We start from the raw sequence: 24,402 nt of genomic DNA, 5'->3' as shown, positions 1-24,402 counted from the left end.
TTTCAACCCTTGGGAAAATATAGCATGTGGTCAGTAATGGACAAAATGATCACATTTGAATGTTTTTCTTCAATAGTAAAATAATGAAGTAATAGCTCTCTGTAGAGCCTGACTGATACAGGGACAATGTTTATAATATATATATGTGAATATAGAACCTAAATAAAGAAAATACTATTTTTTTAATGTAAAATGAAAAGTGAATTGTATACATTATTTATTATTATTATAAAAGCTAGCTATTTAAGTTTATTCAAAAATCGGCAAACAACACAGACACTGATATGTCTGCAGATATCATCAGCCAACATATATCTGACACACTCTAGATGTCTGAAAATCCATGGATACAATACAAATAGGAACTGTCAATAGCTAATGTGTCAAGTTGTGAATGGTGTCAAGATGTCAAAATGAAAACATTGAAAAACGCAGAGTATACCAGTAATGACCTGGAGCTGATATTACAACAGCGCATGTGAATAGCATTTTCTGTTGCGTAGCATAGGGACTTTCACACAAAAGTCAAATGTCCTACTGATTTTAACAAAATCCCAAAAGAAACAAACCAGAAAAAAAAATTCAAGAAACTAATTTGCGAACTTCATTAATAAAAAAAGGTTGTCACTCAAGATAGGACTTAAATTAACGGGGAATCAATGATGTTTGCTACAACACAGTAGGTTATTCCAAATATCATTATTACTAGGAAGTTGGTGCAGATTTATGTATCAGGGTTCCCACGCTTGCCTTGAAAAAAAATTCCATGCTACCTCCTGATTTTCCAGGTACCATATTAAGTAGGGATGCACCGATTTATCGGCCGAACATCGGTAGCGGCCGATATTCGCCTCGTTTACTGATATCGGCTTATCGGTAATAAACTTGACTTTCAACGATAAAAAGTATGAGCGTAGCGTCTGTTAAAGTACTTTATTCTCATGTGCATCTGCTCTATTCATCCGTCTCATGCACAGGTAACAAGGGAATTGACAACATACGTCATACACACAGAAGCCGTAACACATCTAATAAAACGGCAATACTGCTACCATAAATCAATGAGAAGAGCGTTCTCTATAATGATACTTTAACAGGGCTGTTTTAGACAGGGTAAAAAGGTGCTGTTTTAAATTATCCTTGTGGTATTTTGACCAAAATATGTTACAGACATTTCATTAAGATCCCAAGGAACCATTTCAACGTGCGGTAAAATGGGCATAATATGTCTGTTAAATAAAGTTTAGTTAAATCAAAGATTGTTTCATAAATCTGATTCAATTTGTGCTCATTAAAAGATAAGAGTGATGAAGGGCTGACATTTTTTTAAATAGTGCTTTTAAATAATGATTTAATAAGTTTTCTGGCACAAAATTATGCTCCCTATACTCTAATTGCTAACATTGCATAATTAGTCTCAGACAAGGCTGAGGCTTATGGGAAGCAATCGATTCATTATTTTGTATTAAATCAAGTTTTGATATCATTTCCTGAACAAGATTTCAATGCAATTTGTGGAATAGTTGTTGATATTCAAGTCTGGAAGAACATGATGGACTGTCCCATCGTCCAACCATCAGATCAACGTTTTTAAGGGCCATAACTTTCACACTTTGAGTGGCGGTGACAGATCCACTGTCAGGATTCAGTATAACTTCCCTATGAGCAACTGGGATATTTGGATGCTATACACAGCCCTATGGCTCGTTCTCACCTGGGATGTTGTGGATGGTGATGGCAAGGATGAGGAGGAGAACCCGTCGCCAACTGCTTCCCGTCTTCCCGTCCGCTTGCTGCTGTTTACTTTCTGATTCCTGTCCGTCTGAGTTGCCTGTATGTTGGCCTCTCCTCCTCTGGTGGACATCTCCGTTCTCCATTTTATCTGTACGACAGAGGAGAGCGATATTGAAGGTGAAATAACACAAACTTCACATTTGGTTCCCTGTCAATAGACAATAGACAATAACTTTAAATGGGATCGACAGTAGATGTATGGAGGAATCTACAAGTAGTTATTAGGGCTGGCGAATATGGCCGAGAGTTATATAAAGATACAAATAGACAATCAGTGAAGTTTGTGGTTTAAACTCTTTTCAGACAAACACTTGATAGATAGCATTTTATTAACCGAGGTAGAATATTTAAACCACGTGATGTACCTCCTGAATTATGAGAATTGTTGTGTTATAACTATTGATGTTTTCTTTCCCAGCCCTAGCATCAATATATTGAATAGTAATATTAAAAACACTATTTGTTAACTGTGGATGGGGAATAAAATTGTGATTTGGGGAGTAACAAGTAACGTTTCTGCAATGTGACAGTCATGCTGAACTAATGCAGTCCTTTATGAGCTGGGTCAAAGTTCTGAATGGCTGAAGAGTCTAAGCTTCCTCAAATTAGTTTTCAGCTTCTCTCTGAGGCTCTCACTTTTCATTCCCCGCCCTTTATCTAGTAGAAGGGTCAGCCACCGTCCCCTCCTCTCTTTGGTTAAAGTCTTGAGTCTGACTGTAAGGTAAAGGCCTCATGTTCAGCTCTAAGTTCGTTAGCAGCTTCTACCTGATGTTATGTGGTTTGGAGATCTGCTTCACTCCTGCGCTCGATGTCATAGGAAATTAACTGCATTAATCACAGGGTGACTGAAGCTTCAGTCGTCAATTATTCTTCAATCAAAAAAACTCCAACACATCATCAAAACAATTTTAATTGGAGGAAAAACACTCACGTTGCACTACTAGCTACTCACAGTCATTAATGGCAGGGATCAGCATGACTACACCTGAACTCTGGAAAAACAAAACCCAAATGACAGCTGCTTTTTGACACCACCTTTGAGTGATTCTATTTGGAAATGATATTTATTTTTGCCTTTGGATGCCTATTTAGTTTTAACACTTCTGAACCATTAATGGCCACTGTGTCTCAACGGAGATAATGGTATATTCATGGCACCATTCAAAACAGCTGGAACAAACTGCCTCACAAAACATCAAAGACTGCAAGCGAAATTATACAAAGTCAGAGACAAAATGATATAATTAAAATCGAAAATCAAACAGATGGAAAGCCAATGTCAACATTTCTGAACTCAGAAAGAAAATGATAATAGTCACATATAACTCTGCTTAATAATAACTTTTCAAGCAAAGCAGTCCGCTATGTCCACACTGGACACACAGGCTGCTTAAAGGGTGAGTCAAAGGCAGGGTGTCTGCGTGCTGCTCACACAGTGTGGTGAACATCACCAGTGGGTATTACGTAATAAAAGCTCACCAGCTGGATGCATTAAAAAAAAAGGTGTTTTAAAGTCGATCCACGGCTGCTTGGGATCGTTTGTGTCAAGAGGTGGTTCCAATGAAGCTCGACAAAGACGCTCAAGACTTCATCAGTGAGGTTAATTATGTTGGTTCTGTGAAATGCTAATTAGCCATTTTGTTGGCCTCAATAGCATTGGGTGATATAAACAAAACCCTCCAATTTGTCAGTCATCATTATACGCAGACATATTCCTGCCAAACACTTGACTTTCTTCCACAAAATGAAAAACTTTCTCGGAGGTATGACACACAGCAAACAAGATATTTGAACCAAGGAGCCTGGAAGACAAAAATATTTTATCAGAGATTAATCCAGATGACTCTGACAGATGCTGCAAGCCTGATTAACACTTTTATCTGCAACTTTATATTTATAGCCTGAGGGACAGAGACCTATTATTCTTGTTAAAATGAAAAATGTCCTGTGTTTTTACCAGTCCAATTATCAGCTTCACATACTCCACTAATGTCATGAATACAAGGTTAATGGCTGAAGACAATCTAATTCAGCACACACCCTCTGCTAGAGATGGATAAACAGTGTTTGTTCGACTCAACTAAAAGGTTTAAATAATACATACAAAAGTATATCATTAAACAAATAGTTATACTTGGTGAATTGATAATGAGCATCACACAAATCAGATATTCCAATTATAAATTCAGCTTCTGTTTTGCTCAGTACTTTCAGTTCTTCATGAACCAAATTCGGCAGGAAAAAAATGAGTATGAGGTAGCAATATTCAAGTCAAAGGAAACAGGAAAGGAAACTTGAAGGAAACTCAAAACATTTTGTTGGTGTAAAGTCACTGATGAGGGGACATGTGATAATCATGTACACACACAAGTAAAAACAACATCAGCTCAAATGTTTGTTCTTAGAAATTCAATGGGCCTCATGCAAGAACAGTTTTTAGAAACAGATTTGTTCTTAAGTTGTGTGTACAAGTGATTTAGGAGAACTAGCTGCATTCATTTTGGTGCAGGTACTAAAAGAAATTACGAGTGGTACAGAAGTCATGTGAAATTAGTCGGCTGTTATTCAGATCAAGCTGCTAAAAAGTCTAGACTTTTCCCTCTGGATCATAGAAATAAGGACTTTGATCTCCAAACTCATGAAGTTCTTATTTTTACTCTGAAGCCGTTGTATAGGAATTTATTTTCATTCCAGTGGGACAATGCAGACTCCCGGCAACCTGTCCACACTTTTCATAGCCTGCTCGTTCTCTCCCTCCCTCCCTCCCATTCATTCTCTCTCACACACACACTGACATTGTAAGAGCCTTTAAAATGTCTCTAGTTGCCATGTAGTTGGTTATAAGTCAGAATTATTGGGCATGCAAAGGTCAAAAGATTTGGAGGATTGCTCGGGGGGCTCTGGTTACACCCTCAGCCAGCCTATGTTTTCAAAGGCCAGAAACACAGAGCCCATTTTTCTCAAACTGAACTTCCAGAACCATTAACCCAGAGCAAAGGGTTAATGGGTTTACTTTGGGCAATTTTATTATCAACAGGAGGCAAGAAGAAAAATGTAATGCTCACCACACTTCACAAAGTATATTTTGAAGCCAGCAATGGACCTGCTCTGAGGGCAACACAGTTGTCCAAACTTTCTGACCTGCCAATTGAAACCAGGTGTCGGATAACCAGAATTCTGATTGTTTTGTAAATCAGCTATTGAACCTCCTTCAAAGGGTGAGCGTGCAGCATTGAGTGGAATATAGCAACCTACACTCGGTTTAAACATGTAGACTGAATATTTATTATGCATATCTGCATATCCCCTATTGCTTTGCGGAGTTAAAACACCAATTAAAGATATATGTATTTAAATGTTGACTAGGCAGAATAAAAGTAATTAGTAATAGTAAGTCTATAATTACATTTTGACTCATAATGCCAGTCCTGCCTCTCTTGTGTATGGGGTTTCTCATTATAGATATCTATAATTCAGTTGCAGCTATCTCAAATTCATACTGCGGATAACTACAACTGAATTATAGATATCTCTAATTTCAGTCTAAGACATCTACAATTTAAGTCAGACTAGTTATAATTCAAGTTCAGCATATCTTTAAGTCCCTTGATTAAAGATATTTGTGTTGTCCTATTCAGCTATCTGAAGTTAGATTTGAATTTTTCAAAATAAAGTATCCCAAGCTGGTATTAACTATATTCATAATTCAATTGTAGATATCTATTATCAAGTTATTGTCTAGAAATTGATTTAGATTAGAGATATCTAAATTGACAAAATCTTTCGCCGTCATTCTGGTTTGTCATAATGTAATTACAGATATCTTGAATTAAAGTTTAGACCAGTCGAAATGAGGTTGCAGAAAACTGAAATGTTGAGGAAAGTCGAACTGTTGAAATGACTTGTAATAGTGGCCCTTCAAGTAACATAGAAATACAAAACATATAACCACTTGAATATATACATCAATGTAACAAGAACATCCTATAATAACTTCCACTACGACTTTAGAGGCCGTTCACGTTTCCACTTCAAGGATCTGAAAACACTCCAGGTCTCATAGCAACACTTCCAGATGTAGCTCACCTCCTGATAGGCATGACACTTGAAGTGGTGCACGTGAAAACTGAAGTGGCTTGACAAATTTTACCAGCAACGTGTTCAAACCCGTAAAGATCAGATCGAAAAGGTTGATTATTTTTCCTGGTATGTCAGGATGGTGTTTAAATCTATTACACAGTTTTTGTGTCGGTTCGTTCATTCTGATAATGCAAAGCTATTGTTAATATGTATCACAAATTGAAAAAACAAAGAGAAATCTGGAGTACGAGGAAGAGCAAATGAGTGACTCACTCATTATTGTTGCACAACAATCATGCTACTGTGTAAGGGAATGCATATGTATGTCACTTGCGAAAGTGCAAATCTTCATCATTGTCTTCGTCGTTGTTTAATCGAGTGAATCACTGAAATATTATAAGACCATGATGTGCAACAAACAGTGACACAGTTAGGTGGAAGAATCGTGTTGTTTTGTTTTGTCTCCAGTATAATAAAAATAGACAAAAGGACGCGAGCATCACAAAGAGGATAAAATGAAAAGACAGATTGTATCTGCACTGATGGATAATCGTGATAATGAGACATTACAGGGACACAAGGAGTAAAACTGACAAGACAACCTGTCAGGTTGAGTTCAGGGCTAGGGGAACTGTCGTCGTGGTGGTGAAACGACACTAAGGGTTCTGAATATCAATATATCAGTAATCTGCAACAGCAAAATTCAATATTATACTAATTCACAGCTAATTCTCACCCTTCCTTCACATAGATTTTTGGGTCTGTATGAACAATAGCGGGCCAGTAAGCGAAGCATTAAAGCCATTTCTTACAGCTGATTTAACAATAATTTAATAATGAAGAAAATAAAACTGCTATGAAACATTTTCGGGGGTTATATATATGTATTTATATACATATATGTTGAAATGAATGAATCAAATAAATGATATTTTCACTTTATCATATACATCGGAAGCTTAACAAAATTAAACCCTGCTGTAATTGATAATAATAATGATAATTAACGTTGGCTAATTCACTTCTATATTTAGTGGAACATAGTCTGACACAAATGGCATAAACAAGCTGTAAAATGATACAAAATAAGAGGCTTTATTATCTCTATATTTCTCACTTGTTAATTCTGTTTTCGATTGCCTGTGAGACTATGGCCCTATTCAGACCTGGTGTAAACATCCGTCCTAAGAGATCCAATTGTAAGTGGACGGCATTTAGTTAATCTGTTCACACCTAATATTAAAATGTGTCCTGCATGTGTCTCCTGGGACCACTTGAGACTGCATCTTGCTTCCTAACTATATATGCAAATAATCACGTAGCCTATGTCAGCTTTGTTTGTGAAGACCAAATTATGTTGTTTTCACCCAATTTGTGTGCACAGATGTTTCCGTTAACAATGTTTGTTAGTGTGTGTGTGTGTGTGTGTCTCGCCACAAGCAAGAGAGGTAGAGAGAGAGTCAGGAGGGGCTGAATGAATGGATGTGCGCTGCTATGAAGAAGGATTTGACCGGTGAAAGAACAGTATCAGCCATCATGTGATGGTTCATGGCACCGAATCCTCTTTAACAGTCACTGTAACTTTTCTATTTTATTGTTGTTTGCACTATAGTCTCTCACATTACAGCGCTTTGACATATTTTATATACACCATAAATGGTCAAGTGAAACATCCTTAATCGCAATGACATGAATCACCACAGTGGAGGGGAATCCAAATCACACCCTGTGTATGCATACACAACACATCATCAAATTTATATTACCCTACAAGACCCTTCACTCAAGAGATTTATTATCTTTATTTTTCTGCCTCATTGTTTTTACGTGCAGATTATTTATCATGGTCACAGACGGCTGAAGCCTGAATGGGTCACCAGCCTCTATCGGGTCAAATACAGTATGCATGTTGGCTGTAAAGCTGCAACAGAAAACTGTTTGTTGGTGGAGAGGGAAGCAAAAGTGGTCATTACGTGTCAGAGACTATGAAATGATAAATATCTACTTCAGCACTATTGTTTTCCACTTATGAGATGACACTGCAGTGAGATACAGCTCCATTGTCATTAACCAACCAACGGTGACTTTTTCAGCATATAAATGGGTTTAAAATGAAATGCAATTTTCTTGTTTTACTGACCAATTTATCTATAAAATTACCTTCCACACAGCCTTTTCTGTAAAATGTCTGCAGAAAGTCTTGATCTATTCTGTCTTATGATAGCTGTTTTCAGTTCCTATTCACACAGAAGCAAATTATATGTTAGAAGACACTAACAACAGAGAGAAGCACTTCACGTTGTAGGTGTTTAAGGCCCTGAAATCAGGGATCCATGTGGGGGCCAGACCATATGTTGCAGGAATCCTTGACTATTAGGAGTTCTTTTTGACTCTGGCTAAATTTGGGACCATTCAGATAAATAGGAAAAAATAACAAATACATTTAAAAAATGCCTGTATTAAGTTTGTGTGTGTAGGAAAAATGGTGTGTTTAATGCTCACGTCCCGAAATGTTTTCACATGAATAAAACAAATAAAGCTAACCTCTAAATGAACTTGCTTTTCATAAGTAAAGCCGGTGTTGGGGTAAATGCTCACTCTAAATACCACAGGCTGGTTCAGAAGAATACAGGTTCCCAGTTGGGGGCTTAGATTTACAGTGAATTTGATTTGCTTTCTGAGGGGCAGCTTTGAGGAGCTGTCTGGCTTGGATTACCTTATGCACTTAGAATGGAGCCTGGGGGTTCACACACACACACACACACGTACAAACACACACATCTCATTAGAGCATATTTTGCAGTCTCCTCCAAATGCGGAGCAGAACAGCCTGTTACTTTGACTGACAGGTGGGTGGAAATTCGTCACTGGCATGATTAGCATTTACAGCAGAGAAAGTCTGCCACTGGTCTCACTGACCTTGGGAAACGTATTAAGACACACAAGTTCTCATTGAAAGTAAAACTCAAAATGGAATATTTCATAACTTGCTTGCCATAGTATTTTGGGATTTCCATTCCAGTTGGGACTCTATTTCAGAATCATTCCTTGTCATTACTGAGTTCTCTTCAAAGAGTTCTAAAATATGCCGTCACTTTTTGCTGTGTGCGTGCTGGATGTTGTGTGCAGAGTGAATTTAGAAAACTTTGTGTTCCTGCAGTTCATTTGCAATGACAATGGTTTGAGAGATATGTCTCATGAACATAACTCTATAAAAAGGAACCACATGTATTATTAATATGGATGGTTATTATGCTCACACAAATGTAGTGTCTATAAATTCCTATGCTATGAAATGTAAGAATTTAGTACATTGTAAAATATTTCAAATAACAGACTGTACAGGTCATCCAAATAAATAATTTGCTTTTAAAAATAATAGTTTACAGAACAATTTTTGCGAGGTTTGAATGTGAACTTTTTTCTTTTTCTTTGAATTCTTCTGGAGGGAAGCTTTTTTTCCATGATGGGTTTGTTGTTTACCAATACTAATACTATTTTGATAGTATGCAGTTATACGTTCAGATTTGCTTCTTAATTAACCTCTTCAGTCAATGTATAAAATTAAGACTGTCACTGTCTATATACTCGTTGTTCAATGTGTGATGATGATTGAAAAAAAATAAGGACACCTCTTAACTGTCTTCCCCTCACTTCTTTATCCCGCTCTCTTTTCCACACGTACACTCCCTATTTGTCAGACTGTGTCTCTTTACCGCCCCACCCTCTTTGCCTCTCTCTCTTCTCCATCCTGCAGTCCTCCACTCAAATTGTGATATGTCCATGCTGACTATGATGTCGACCTCCAGTGTCCCCAAGAACAAGTTCATCTCACTTGGCAGTGACCTGCAAACCTTGAATCATTATTTTGTTCCCCACTCCAGTGCTCATCGATAATCAACCTCCTCCTCCTCCTCCTCTGCTCTATCACGCTTCACCTGCCCTGCTCTGTCCTCGCTCCAGGCTACTCTGCCTTTGTCGAATTGGAATAATACCGGCGCAAAGCCACAGACAACTATGAATAAACTGTTTGATCTCCAAATGGTGTGACTGTCTGAATGTCATTAATTATATTAGAGTTAGCGGTAATAACTTATTTCACTTTATTCAGGTGTGCACAACAGGTTGAGCAAAAATGTACGAAAAATATGCTTCTATTTAGTCCCACTGGACATTACAATCCTCTCTCCTATAGAAACCCTCCTCCAAATGGAATAATACCATGGTCCTGAGAGCACAACACACTTCAATTCAAGAAAGCAGATGTTTATATCATAGGGTATATATAGGTTAAACAGGCAATTCAATCATTTTTCTGCACACTGCTAATAGACAAGCCAATCTAGTTTTTTGCCTGCTTTGCAATTTATCACGAAAATGTATTCTAAATGTTTGTAGCCGGCAGTGTATCCGCCACCATGCGGGGCAAAACACATGTGCACGTGCTCTCTCACACTATCACATGCCTCCTTAACACACCAGAACTTCCACACGGCCTCATATCCCAGCTGTTGCCGTTCATTGAGTACTCATCAGCAGCAGCCTTCGCAACGTTGCTCTCCTAACAAACAAAAAAACAGCGGTAACAGCTACTGATTTATTACTATTAATACTTAGATACGTGCAGGTCCTGCATGAGCGTGCCAGCCACTCACATCGGCAGCAGCTGGGGTGCTGTTACCTTGATGACAGATGGAGGATTTTGCCAAAACACAGGGACATTGAATCAGAACATTTATGTGGTTGAAATGACCTTTCCAGAAACCAGGTTAGAAACAATGTGATGAAAGGTGGTGGCACAATTATGTTTATCTGGTTCCTTTTAATCTTTTTACTCCTTATGTGGGTTACACATTTTTCTTTGATTTTGATAATTAAATTAATATGATGTGATGTAGACTTTATATACATCTCTATCTGTCTTCATCTGTTTGGCTGCTGTTTTTGCTCTGTTGGTACTCTACGCGAAGATTATACACAGTAGATTACATCAATTCTGTGCAACTGTAATATGACTTGGCACAGAACCACAATCTTCTCTGCAGTTTTAGCATCTTTCAGTTCATTGTTTTTCAGGTAAACTAGTTTAGATCAGTTCCGGTTTCCCCCACAACCTCATTCCCATCTGTGTCAGGTAACAGTTTTCAGCAGCAGGGTTCTGATAAACTGATGACAACCTGCCTCCAAACAGCGGGGCAGTTTGAGATCACAGTGGAGCAGCAGGTGGAGATCAGAGGAGATTTATTATTATAACTATGAAACTTTCATTGAATGCATGGCCACAAACACATGTTGCTTTATGTCTGCTTGGCAGCAACCTTTGTGCTCATTGACTTTATTGGCAACGTTTGTCCACTTCCTCCAACTATCCAGAAATGAGGCCAAAATATATCGGACAGAAAAGCTGCCATCTTGTGCTGGGGACGTCATTTGGGATCAGAGGCTGTGCAGAAGTGATCCGGGTATAAAGCCATGTAAGCGAGATTCAACAGACACACAAGCTTGACGAATGGTGAATCAGTCTCAGCCGTCAATTGTGACGTTTCATTTTGACTTTTAAGCTTGTCTCATGTCCCACCTGCGAACAAGGAGGAGCTGGACACCTTAACTGTAGTCAGCAAGCAGGGGGGGATTTGAGAAGCTTTGGCATATCTTTTGGGAGCAGATTGTGCAGACAAATTGTCTTTTCAGTTTTGACTTCGCTCCAGAGTTGCAAAAAGATTCACTTTTTACATGATAATATCTTTCAGCATTTGCTGAAACTATTTTCATGAGTGACGAGAGTGCAAATCAAGAAAGATCAGTAAAACATTGGTTAAATCAGTAAACTGAAGGAGTCCTGTTTATTTGTTCATCAAGATCCATGCATTATTCCGTGGATAATTGGTGAAAACGCCAATACATGCCTCACCTAACAATGTTAAATAAAGTGATAAAAAAAATCTGTGCTAAATTTCAATTTTTTAGTTTAGTTTAGTTTCCTCGAAATCCGTACAGTTGTTTTTGTGTAAAGCTACTGAAGAATGGTCGGGGGACAGGGGTGTAAAAATAGACCTCTTTGGCAAAGGTATAACTTAATGCAGGTATTAACAGTTTTAATGAAACCTATGCAGGACAACATCTGAGCTAATTCAACTTGACAAAGCACACTCTCTCCTTCAGCCGCGGTTCTGACTTAACCCTCAGCCCGTAACCCTAACCACCCACGATCAGCTACCTGGGAGCTGCCAAGTGTAATCAGAGCTGCCCACTGTTGACCAGTGGGCAGCTCTGGGGCATGAGACTCATGTTTAAGGTCATTCCTCCTTCAGCCATCTTACCTGCCATGTCAAGACCTGTGGAGTGTTCACATCGTTGTCCACAGGTCTGATTATGTAATTACAAAGATGGTACAGTCACAGTGCTGTCTAGAGTGAAGTACTACTACTACAGTGGATTGGGTATCATAACAGTTCTGGTGCCTGATGTTGCCAAAAAAAAAACGTTCTTCAAAAACGACCACTGACGATAAGAAAAGCTTCTTTATTGCTAGGGTGAAGATGAAGTTACATATATTAACTGTTAACAGTTTTAAGTTACTTAAAGGTTCACTGTGTATAATTTAGTAAAATTTAGCGGTGAAGTTGCATGTTGAGTCGAGTTTGAGGTAGCCTCTAGCTAAGTAGGCTAACATAACATGCTGCCAGAGCAATACAGAAAGTCTTAGAGGTATAGTTCACCTAAAAATTTGAGGACTCTGTGTCGTGAATCAATCCAGTGGGTGCCAACCCTACATGACACTGCACGGTGTGAAAAATATGAAAATTAAAAGGAAAGCCTTTGGGCAAAATTATCACTCTGGGAATTTTTATTGACAGCCAAAAATTATGATAGGTGGCGAGGGGGCGGGAGAGACTGATTACTGACATTATCAGCAGCAGAGAAGCTGATGGTCCTTTGAACAACCTGGATGGAGCTTGCGCAGCCAAGACAACTTGCCGATAGATAGTCAAGGTCAGATAGGTTTTAACCCATCCACTGAAGAGAAAAGAGAAAAGCAAATAGACTGTGAGGAAAAGAAAAGGTTGTTATGGAATTTGGAATTAAAAAGAGACAGGGGAGCAATGTAGGTCAGAGGAGGACAGAGGCGACAGGGGACAAAGACAGGAAAAATAAGAGACTGACAGTAAAGCAAAATTTTGTTGTTGATGCTCTTAACTATCGTGTCCCACAGTGGGAGCATGAGGAGGATGAGAGTTGATTCAAGGATCACCAACACATGCAACTAAAAAGTACTATGTAATATCTTAATAAAATAAACAGTGTTTGGACATGTTTTTTTTTAAGTTTTCTTTTCTGGAGAAGTATACATTTTTAAACATTAAAGATGTTTCAAATGCTTTTTATGTAAAAACATTTCACATGCTTTAAAATGCAAGGCAGCTGACAACAAGTATTTTAAATTATTTAAAAGGGTAAATCAAATGCTGGGAAATTATATAATAACGGAGCTCTTCTGCAATATTAAGCCTGATTCTGTTATTGCAGTTTCACAGTTTATAGGCAATTTTGTTGCCTTTACGCACGTAAATAACCTTCATTAAACATTAAAAAGGAAAAATGATATAAAAACTAAAGATATGAACTTCATTTTAATGCTAGAAAAATACTGTATTTTTAAAGAAAATGTTGGTGCTCTAGCTACTGGAATATAAACGTTTTTCCATTCACAAATGATCCTTCAGGATTTCAACAGGAATACAGACAAAAAGAAATAAATGCTAAGGTGAGAGAGGGCGAGATGAGAAAGAAAATCACTCACTGCTCTGATTAATTGTCCAACATCGCTTCCCATAAACCAGAGCCATCGTGCATCAGTCCAAGGAAGGGAACAGCAGCTGCACAAAGTTCGGTCCCTGCTCTTTCTGAAGGGCCATTTGTTCACACTGGGGTCATGTATTGTCCCCCAACTCAACAGATCTTTTCCCCCGGCCATTTGTGTAACTTCTCTCCCCATCTAGGGGTCCAAAGTAAACACACTGAAATAATGGGAGCCAGTGAATTTCAGTGTGTTAATGCCAAGATGTCAGTGTGCAACTCTGACAACATTCAATTCATCCATACTCACACTGAATTTACTCTATCATAATTTGCGATAAACTTAATAAACTTAATGCTCATTTTGCATGTCGGTTGAAAAACAAAAACTGCCAGCACAAATTTCATTAATACAGCATGAAGAAAATCAAACCAGGAGTAAAAATTTAAAAAACTACAACTGTATTCACACAAACATTCAGTATTTGTGTGTGAGACATGGGTGAAAACCTTAACATGGGTAAACATTAGGAAGATCTTAGTTAGTTAGTCTGAGGCTAATAAGGCAATATAATCTACATGTTCACTTGGAAAACACAGATGGAGTAAATGACATAAAGAATGGCTGCACTACATTAAGGAGCTGCAGCTCCCGGGCTCTGGGGTTGTGTATACTGGCTCAGTGAAACAACTGACTCGCACACCTAAATGCAAGATGCTTTGGTTGCCTGGTTGGTGGGATTCAGGTTAGTTTTGCTCCATCAGTTGCTTCGGTTTAGACTTTCTTTCTATTTATTGGCTGCTTGGCAAGTTACAGGGTTTTATTTGACTGAATGGTTGATTGATCGTGTTCGGATCCTTTTTTCTTGTTGCCTGGTTGGTACAACTAGATAACCTTCTTCTGATTACTGTGGGTTAGAGAGACCCCATCATAGCACAATGCATACTAAGTGAAAAAAATAGATCTAAACCATAAAATATAAAAACATTAAATTGCTGCATTAGCAAAAATAAGTATTCAACTTTAAGTACCTTATAAAATATTGTGAAACTCCTTTACATCAGCAGTGTGGAGCTTAGGAGACAAAGGCAGGGAGAAAATGAAAGAAACAAGGCCAAGCCAAAAATCCAGATAGACAGATGGTGACACCAAAGGAGTGATCGCGACGATAAGATAAAGATGGAGTTGACTGGACATCTTGCTCTCCCACTGTGAGGATTGTTGACAGGTTCAGACATTCAGATCTCCGAACGGTGTGTATAAAAAACATCAGAAGCAAGGGAGCTGATATATTGGCCTTTGTACTGACATAGTGTACTCAATCTGGAAATCAAAACTTTGAAACATCTTCTCCTGGGAGCCAAATAAGACTTTGGGGATTAAGCTATTTACATTTGTAAAATTGAGCTGTGAATACTGTGGGGCTGGATGGGATCCCTTCAATGGAGAGACGTTATCATTCTTTGGTCTTTCGCAAAACACAAACATGTTACTTGGGTTTTCTGTCATTTTTCATTTTAGACAAAGAGTATTTTTGACTTGACTGTGCTTGCTCAAGAAAAATGAGAACTTCATCATAACAAAGATAAAACATTTGAATTTGACAATATTCAAAGGTTTCCCATAACTTGTGGATAGTGTGCCTCTGTACCACAGAGTTTCTAGTGTTTTTGCAGCTGCCATCGGTCATTAGCAGAGCTCAATAGTGCCTCATGGGACTGCTCACAATCTGGTTTAGTAATTACGTAACAGCAGCGAGGCCATTTATAAAAGTGAATAAGTGCCAATTTGTATTGTTTTTAGTAAATGATGCATGATATGAGGAATGACACATTTCAAAGCGTCTTTTAGCCTGACATCATCGCGGGTTCCTTCCAGTGTTTTACCTCACGCAGGTGACCATGATCTATGAAGTGAAACAAAAAGTCAAGAGCGCCCTGATTGTGATGAAAAGCATCCTTCATGCTCCGTCTCATTTTGTATTCATTAACTTCATTCAGTAGAATTAATGTCAGTGTTTGAGATCACAGAGGAGTTGAACCTTGGCAAACATTATGAGGGTAAAGGATGGAAGCATGGCTCTAAAGGAACCAATCAATGTTGCCTTGCGGAGGAATGGACAAATCCTCTCTTCCAGGAGCTGAAATAGCATGACAACCCAAGCACGTGCTATAGCACACAGAAGGACAGCGTGAACCTCTGCCCTCACACGAGACAAGACTGACAGATATATCTTCTGATTCCATTTTTCATTTTCTTTTATATTGCCCTTGTCTTTCTGAAGCAGCAGTATGACAAATAAATGAAGATAGGACTCAAGAAAACCGATCGGGAAGAGGCGGCATTTCACCTGTCATCTTAGTGTTCACTGTTTCTATCTTTGCTCGAAATGCGACCAGAGGTTCTCACATAGCTGGAGAACAAGGTGCAATAAACAGAAACTCTGTTACAGAAAATATATGAAATATATGCTACATCCATACTATTATGTTTTTGTTTGGAAACGCACCAACTCTGCTATGGACACGCCTGGCGTCAACACTACTCTGGAGTTTTACAACCGCTAAAATGGAAAGGATTTGAAACGCTGCCGGCCCTGTATGGTTTAAAAACTCAAGGGCTGTGTTTAAGTCTTGACGGCCGGAAACGATGACATAGACGCAAACAATGGCTTGCTCATTGGGTCTTTCTGGTAATGACGTAGCCTTCGCCACTTTGTCAGTCTCAAATCAAATGATCCCATTCTGGAAGAAAACAAACAGCATTAACCCCCCCTACCCACTGTAGCAACATTGATAATTGTGCAGTTAGGTGCCTTCATGTTTACACCAGCACACACATGCATATAAGTTGTCAGATGATAGGCATTTTTAGGCGTATTCCTAAAAGCTGGATTCAAACAGATACAAAGCCAAAACGCTTGTTAACAAAAGATGTTGAAAATGGATGTAACCTTCATGTTTTGTGCTGATATTTATTGTTAAGTTGTGTGCACTGATTCCCTCATCTTTTGTCTCATTCTCTCTCTCACAAACAGACACGTTGACAATAGACTTGTTTTTCATAGCTGGCTAGCCATCTGGAGAACCTGGAGAAATCCTGGCATCGGTGGACCGCTGTCAAAAAACCCATAACGGAGCTTTGTTATGAACACTTAACATTTACGTATGGTTCTTGTTTTTTGACTTATAAGACTGACGATAGTTAAATCGGTATAAAAACTTTGATTTGATAACTTGTAAACAATAGCACCTACTGATTCCAAACTGGACTCTGAGTGCGCAAGCAACAGTCACAGCATGTGAAAGGCAGCGATAACAGCGAGAGAGAGAGAGACACTGGTGGTCAGTGAAAGAGAAACGGGGAGCAAACAACCAAACTATCACGCATCCATGGCCTTAGTTGCTAGGCAACTGACCCTGACGTGGATACCATAACAATGTGTGTAGATATTTCTACCTTGACAAAAAATGTATAAGGCCAACAACACCTCCAGAGAGCAGTTGTATTCTCTTGTTAAAACTAAGAAGGGAGAGGCAGAGAGAGCTTGTATCAGTAGAGAGCATTGATCTAATGAGGCTCCAAACTGACACCTCCCTTTGTGTCCTTGGAAACCCCTGCCACCTCACTCTGTCCAGTATATTCACTCTCATCACAGTTACTTATTATTTGTGTTAAACTGACGGAACAGAACATTGTAATCAGTTTGTAAGATCATAATGCGATCCTTAAGATGTAATCCATTAATGATCCGATATAATCCTATAGGGAAAGACTACTCTTGTTACAACCAAAACAAATGTGGTTGTACATTTGATTGGAACGGTAGAAAACCAGGATTATGTATGAAACATTACTAAGCAAATCTTTGAAAGCAACGTAAGGTGCTTTATACTTCAGGGGCCACATCCTCCTCAGGACTCATTTCTTCAGTGGCCTTCATAGATCGAGTAGACCACGATGGCCAAACAGGAATGAAACGGTCGGGTCTACGAATGGTTTGCATCGTCAGCTTGTCACAATGATCCTGGGATAGTTTGGTCCGAGAGGGTCCACCCACTGGAACCTTGGCCACTTGGGAATGGAAGGATGCATTTCTCACGCTTGCTCGAAATGAGACACCATATCTCCAGTTGCAGCTTCTGAAGGCTGACTGAACCTTAATAATAAAACAGAAGTACAGCCTGTCAAAAAGCAGCAGCAGTTTCTCCTCAGAAAAATGCTCCCTCTACTTTTGTTGAAGGCATCAGTGATCTTTTCTGCATCATATACATCTACCCCCTCTCTTTTTTTCCCCTCTTTCATTTCAGTTTAATTTCCCCTTTACCGCTGATAGCCTATGTCTGATGTCACGATCATCAACTCTACAGCATGTGGATTAAAAATCGAATCAAAACAATAGCAACACTAATAAACTCACTTTTAGTACTATTGATGCTATCACTTGTTCAGTCGATTTCCATTTATTTTCTTGTACCTTCCTTTTTCCACGTCTGCATCTTGAGATTTTGAACATATTAGTTCTTTGCAGGAAGGTTTGAAAATAAACCTTTGATCATAGATTGAAAAACCCTAAAGAGAGACATGGATGCAACATCAGTGTACACAAAAGATACAAGGTAAACTACCTACTAATATTTGAGGGTGGATTTTTCTACTGTACCTTTACTGCAATAAGACTGGGATTTAGGGGAAGTGCGAGAGACTCAAAAATCCTTTCAGAAATCCTTTCTTTTTCCATAATTTCTCCCTTAATGCTTCAATATCTACAAACCACTCATAGCTACACCATAAAAGATGTCTACAGCGATCAGGTATTTTCACTGTTTGCTGATCTCTCTACCTAGTTTAGCCTACATTTACATCAACTATTTCCATCACATACATCTCACTTAAAGCTGGGGTTGAAGTTCTCCAAAGCTAACAAGAGCAGGCTACACTTTGAAAATATGAGCGATACATCTCACACCCACCCATTGACCCATTCGTCAAAGCCACAACCCCCCCACTCGCTAGGTTTTGACTATCGTCTCTGCTTCAGCGGTCTGTATTTCTCCAGCTGAAGCCTGCGTTCATATGCAGTGTGAGTACGGGCAGGTCAGCTAGTGAAAGACAGGTACAAAATTAAGTGATTGGTCGTGTTTATTACAGTCCAGCGCGGGCTACTAACACTGGCGCTCTTTCTTTTTTTCTACCATGAAGAGGATTTCAATAAATAATAAAAAGAATGTTCCAGAAACAAGTTACCAACCCTGCCTATAAATCACTTCATGTAAGCACTTTAACATACAATGTACTACCACACGGGAAAGCCTCGATACACTAATTTACTCCAATTCTCCATTCATTAGCCATTGCTGCTTGTCACTCAGGCTCAGGGGGGTTAAGTCCATAACACAAAGTCAAACCACAAGAATGATTAAACAAAACCCTAATGAGTTATTGCCAATTTGCCTAGACACATACATTTAAGGACAACAATTATATATATGTGTGTACGGATTGTTAATACCAATTCACTTTTTCAATTCATTTCATCTTTCAATTTTGATGGGGAAAAAATTCTGACTTTCTTTTTGAAAAGGCTGGGCTCATGAAAAACAGACTAATAAAAAGTACATTTTAGTTTTCTTTGATTTCATGTGGCTGGCAAAAAAAAATCATTAAGGAAAATTCCAGGGTTCTGACAAGGAGACGAATCACAATCTGAAAGTGAAGGAGCACATCGCCCTCAGATGGTTAGAAATCATTTGATTTACAAAGCTGTAAGAGGGACAGACGAGGGAGAAGTTAAAAGAGGGGAAAAGATTAGATTAATTAGCCTCTCAAGTGAAAAAAACAAGTACAAGTTATCTTTTTAGCATCAGACAACCTGCTGATTCAGTGGCTGCCAAGGAACCTGCTAAGATGGGGAACCACCAAGGCATGGAGAGATCTTTTTTCATCTAATTAAGTGCTGCAGTTTAGTTTCTCTCAAACCTTCTCATGATCGACCCACTCAAGGAATAGCAAAAGAGGGAAAACAAGTATCAGGGTAAGAACTTTCTTTGTGTGTGTGTCTGAGAGAGAGGGAAAGGAGAAGTGGAAGGCAGAGGAAAATGCAACATAAATATTACAGGAAGGGAGATGCACACTTGGTGAAACCTTGTAAAAGCCCGGTCAATGGAAGTTTCAAGTGTTTACTGGTCTCACTCTACATGCATGTCCATTAAGGTTTAATGGAAAATGATTCAACATGAGTGTCCCTTCTCCAAAAATAATTGAAGTGGCGTTGAAATGAACCCACAGGATATTGGGCCACATGGCAGTCAATGGTTGTGCAAATTCTTTGATAACAACCTTCAGGAGAAGAAATGTTTCTACTGGACAACAAAACGTGTGCACGGTACAGATACCAGGGACAAGTGGACTACCATAGTATCTTCAAAATGTGTGAAAAAGTGATTAAATTGATTTGCTTAAAAAGAGTTAAATATACTATGCTATATTCAGGGTGTTTTTTCGAAAATGTGAACAATCCAAATATAAAAACATATTTTGTTGTGAATATTTGGTTCCATTGATGCTCTCAGACAGATACATAGTATCTGTCGTAGTAAGTACGACACATATGAAGGAATATCAGAGTCACAGAATTTACTCACTTACCCATAATTGAAGATAAGATGAAGGGGATTGTAAACTGTCAGTTCAACATTGTTTTGGTTTGTAGTATTATTACAGCTGATAATATCTGTATCATTAAGAACAAACTACAATACTGAGTCATTACAAACGATGTATGCTGTCCTTTATCCTTTAAATTCCAACGGCTATAGGCACAATAAGCTGCTGTGAGTTTGGATAGTTGCCATCTCCACAACTTGAGACGGCTATGTCAAGGTAGAGCCAATCCTTTATAGTGGAGGGCGAACGCACGATTGAGTTTGTGAGAACTGCTAGTAACATTGACGTGTTGAAACTTTGTACCTACACTACAAAAAAAAAAATTCCGGGTTAGGGTCCTTTCTGAGGTACTACTTCTTAAGGTTTTACTAAGAAGGTTTCGAGTTGGCCTTTAGGAGGCTCAGGTCGTTAATCAGAGGGTTTAAAGATCATTTAGGATGTTTTAATGGTTGACTAATGATTATAGGGGCCCTTTAGTGTTTTCTACAGGTAGTTTAGAAGGTTTGTCAGTGAAGAGGCCTTTAGGAGGTTCTGTTGCTAATTAAAGAGGATGTAGGTGTCTTGTGGTGTTTATAGTGGTCCTTTACAAGGTTAAGCAGTTCATCTGGAGGTTCCTTCTCGGCCTTCGGGGGGTTTCTATGAGGGTAAAACACCAATTGGAGATTTGGTGTGATGCGTTACACAGCGTTTCAAGTCACCATCAGCAAAACACAAAATGGGGCATGAATACTAGTGCAGTTCATTGAAAATTTTTTACAAGAAGCACTGCAAATGTTGCTTGTGTAGGAGATCCATATTACTTAAACACTTTCTGTTTTTCCATAAAATGTACAATGGCTATATATGGCTGTAATTTAAAGGTAGTGGTTACACCTTTAACAAAAAGCTTGACTGGGCGACATTGTAACGAACAAATGTTTACTTTTGACTGTCTAAAACGACTTTATGGTGAGAGGTGTTGATACTAGTTTGGTTGCACATGGGTGCTCAAAGTTAAACTTGCTTTTGATAACAAATAGAACCCCTGTTGTACCTCCGGTGTGGAGACAAGAAATGGAGCAGCTTATTTGTTTATTTGAAGTTGGCATCTTTTTCAAAGGTTCCCATCTGATGTAAAATCTGTATAACTTCACTTTCGACCAGAAAACTGGAGCAGAGGGGGAATTCTTTTTTTCTTTTTGCATTGTTAGGCAGCTCAGAAAAGCCCTTAAGGAGTAAACAATCTTGTCAATTACACCCGTAGTGGAGAAAACAAACCATCATCGCACGCAATAATATATGAAGGAACTAAAATGCCTAGTCTTGCATTGAACCAGCCATGCATAAAATCTATACTGAGTTTGACAAAATGCTACATTCTCCTACAGCACATCATAAATTAATTTGACACTATGAAAGTGTTGAAAAAGTGTGATAGAATCCATTCCTTTTCCACATAATCAAGGATTTTAGTCATTTGCTGTTATGTAATTCATCTGAAATTAGTAATCTAACAGTTAGATTAATTTTACTTTTAAGATTAGTTCAGTTTGACTCCTGTATTGTGCATCAAACTTTATATCTGCTTTGCATCAACCTCAGTTACATTTTTTACAACAATTTTGTTGTTGCTGTAAGCAGCTACAATAGGAGCCAATTTGCTTCTCACTGTCCTGTATCTGTCCATAACACAGTTTGAGTAAAAAAGCTTAATTCAAAACATATTGCTGTTACAAATGCTTTGCATTGACGATATAACAAGTCGAAGAAATGTTTTGGAAAAAACTGTAGTAAGTCAAGTTTTAGTCACATTTGCAGGCACTGAATGTTACTATCATGACCTACTTTTCCATTTATATCAAATGCATTAATTGTGAAGTACAAGCAGAAAGAGATTGTTTAGTAATAAGCAATTCTCAGATATCTTTACTCCACAGTCTGTCCATACTCACTGAGGGAAACCATTGGTTAGGGTATAGGCCCAAAAACTAGTTGATTATGATTTGGAAACAATTGTAGTTAAGGTTAAAATCAGTAATTCAGGAGGGTTGGATGACCTTCATTGCCATAGTTAGATTGAGATTAGTAAATGTAGTTACAGTTGTGTAAGGATCATGGATAAAATAAACTAGGAGACCAGTTCCAATCAAGAAATGATCAGTGTTAAGGTCCATCCACCCCACCACTCCTAACAGAGACAGTCAATATAAAGACTTTGTCACCCAACTTGCAACTTTGCTCCCATGTATCATAACCACTGCGTCTGCTAGAGTTCCCCTGAGAATAAAATGTAACTATTAATCATAAAAAAGCTCCTCGCACAGAAGACCAAAGGGTTAACATTTATAGGAGGTACTTGAATCACATTAACAAGGTCAGTATCAAGGTGAATACTGATTCAATGGATAGAGAGATAGCTTATAGAACTACTATTTAGCATCAAACTAAGACATGCAAGTTAACTTCAGATAATCGGATTGTAACAGAGAAAATCACCTCCTAAAGGGATCCCACCCTGCCACATTGTCGGTAGGACTTTTGGTGTGTTAACTATAAAGGTAGCTCAAATACGGCCGTTTCCTTTAAAGGAATAGTTCAACTCAATGTGTATATGTCCACACCCTCAGGTTAGTGAGGGCAATTAACCTGGCTCTCAACTCCATGAGCTTGTTTCTCCCTTTTTCATCACTTTAAAGAAGAGAACCCCGGGCATCCCTGATATTTTAATGAAGGCTGACCTTTGTTTGTATTACTGTATAGGATATTAAAGTCTGGCATATTGACACCCATCCCTTTATGTGTTTCCAGAGTTAGTATTAAACCAGTTTTCTTGTTTTTGATTCACCTCGTTGAGATATTAAGATATATACGTCTGCCTTCTCATCGCATCTACAGCATGTCTGACCTCATTATAAAATATAAAGGTCATGTGGTTGGCTGCAGCTTTTGCCAGTAGGCTTGAAAAAAAATTGATAAAAGACAAAAGATGAATTCATTCATTAAGAGGTACATTGGCAAATTGGAGTATGTATGTTCATCTTTTGCATGATTAGAGAAATTCAAGTGTAATCCCATTTTTCATTTTGGTGCATTCTTAAATTTATTCTGAATAAACAGCACGCCAAGAGGCACACTTTGATTTATTTTAATGCCGACTGAATTATTTAGGTAGCCATGCATAAACTATGAGAGGGAACGGGAATAGTTTTGTGCATTTATGTGTGAATGCATGCATCCGTGAGTAGGTACATGCTTACAAGGGGCTTCCTGTCACTTCAAATACCTGGAGAACAGCAGGAATCAAAGCACTGATCTATTAAACACGACTTTCGTGGCTTGTCGAGTCATAGGAAGAGCCGTTTTTTTACTCGAGATAGTCAGAATGCCACATGCTCACTTCATGAGCTGATGGTATGGTTGTTATTCAGTATCTCATGAACGTGTTTCTTTTACACGGTGGCAAGCCTGAAATTTAGAGCCCAGGCATACCATTTTCAGACATTCTCTACCGGAGAATGTACACACAATTGGGTCCGGACTTTCTCCAGAGTTTGCCTTTCACCCACGAGAAACACAGCAGGACCCTTCCGATGAGAACATCACCACCTGCATGGGCCCTCCTCTTGAATCGTGCCATCTCGCTAAGCTCACGTCTTCATCTGTGTCTTCTACTGTCATGGCTCCTCTTTATCATCCTGAGATGTATATTCTTTTTAACCGTAGCTTAGAAACGTCATCAGCTCGTGGTAAATCCCTTGGAGGATCTCCTGCTGTGTTTTCACATGGGCTTATTAGGACTTTACTCAGAGTTCTCACATACAGCCCCCGCGGAGAATGACTTGAGTTATTCCGCAGTTCAGAGCATGCCTGAAAGCTGCTATAGTAACCACAACAAACAGGTTTCTAGAGGCAACCGAAGTACCTTACCTGATCAAAATCAGACAAGTTTTACATAAAAAACTAAATGTATGAAAATGCAAATAATGTGTATGGTGAGAAATACCAATGTACCATGCAAGCTGCAATGCTAAAGGGAAGTACACTGGCAATAAGCTCTCCAACCAGATGAAATCACAAACGTTGAA

General features: G+C 38.6%; 1 protein-coding gene across 2 annotated transcripts in view; it reads right to left on the bottom strand.

Moving 5' to 3' along the window:
• The window catches only part of LOC128426856 (zinc transporter ZIP11), a 118,934-nt gene that overhangs the window by 16,998 nt on the left and 77,534 nt on the right, over positions 1-24,402 (bottom strand). For both annotated transcript variants that reach the window (XM_053413906.1, XM_053413907.1), the window contains exon 6: positions 1,715-1,882. In XM_053413906.1, the coding sequence (XP_053269881.1) occupies positions 1,715-1,882 (168 nt within the window). The remainder of the gene's footprint in view (positions 1-1,714; positions 1,883-24,402) is intronic.

Source organism: Pleuronectes platessa, chromosome 21, assembly GCF_947347685.1.
Source record: "Pleuronectes platessa chromosome 21, fPlePla1.1, whole genome shotgun sequence".
NCBI lineage: Eukaryota > Metazoa > Chordata > Actinopteri > Pleuronectiformes > Pleuronectidae > Pleuronectes > Pleuronectes platessa.
The sequence above is the reverse complement of the archived record's forward strand: the minus strand, read 5'-3'. Positions and strand labels throughout refer to the sequence as shown.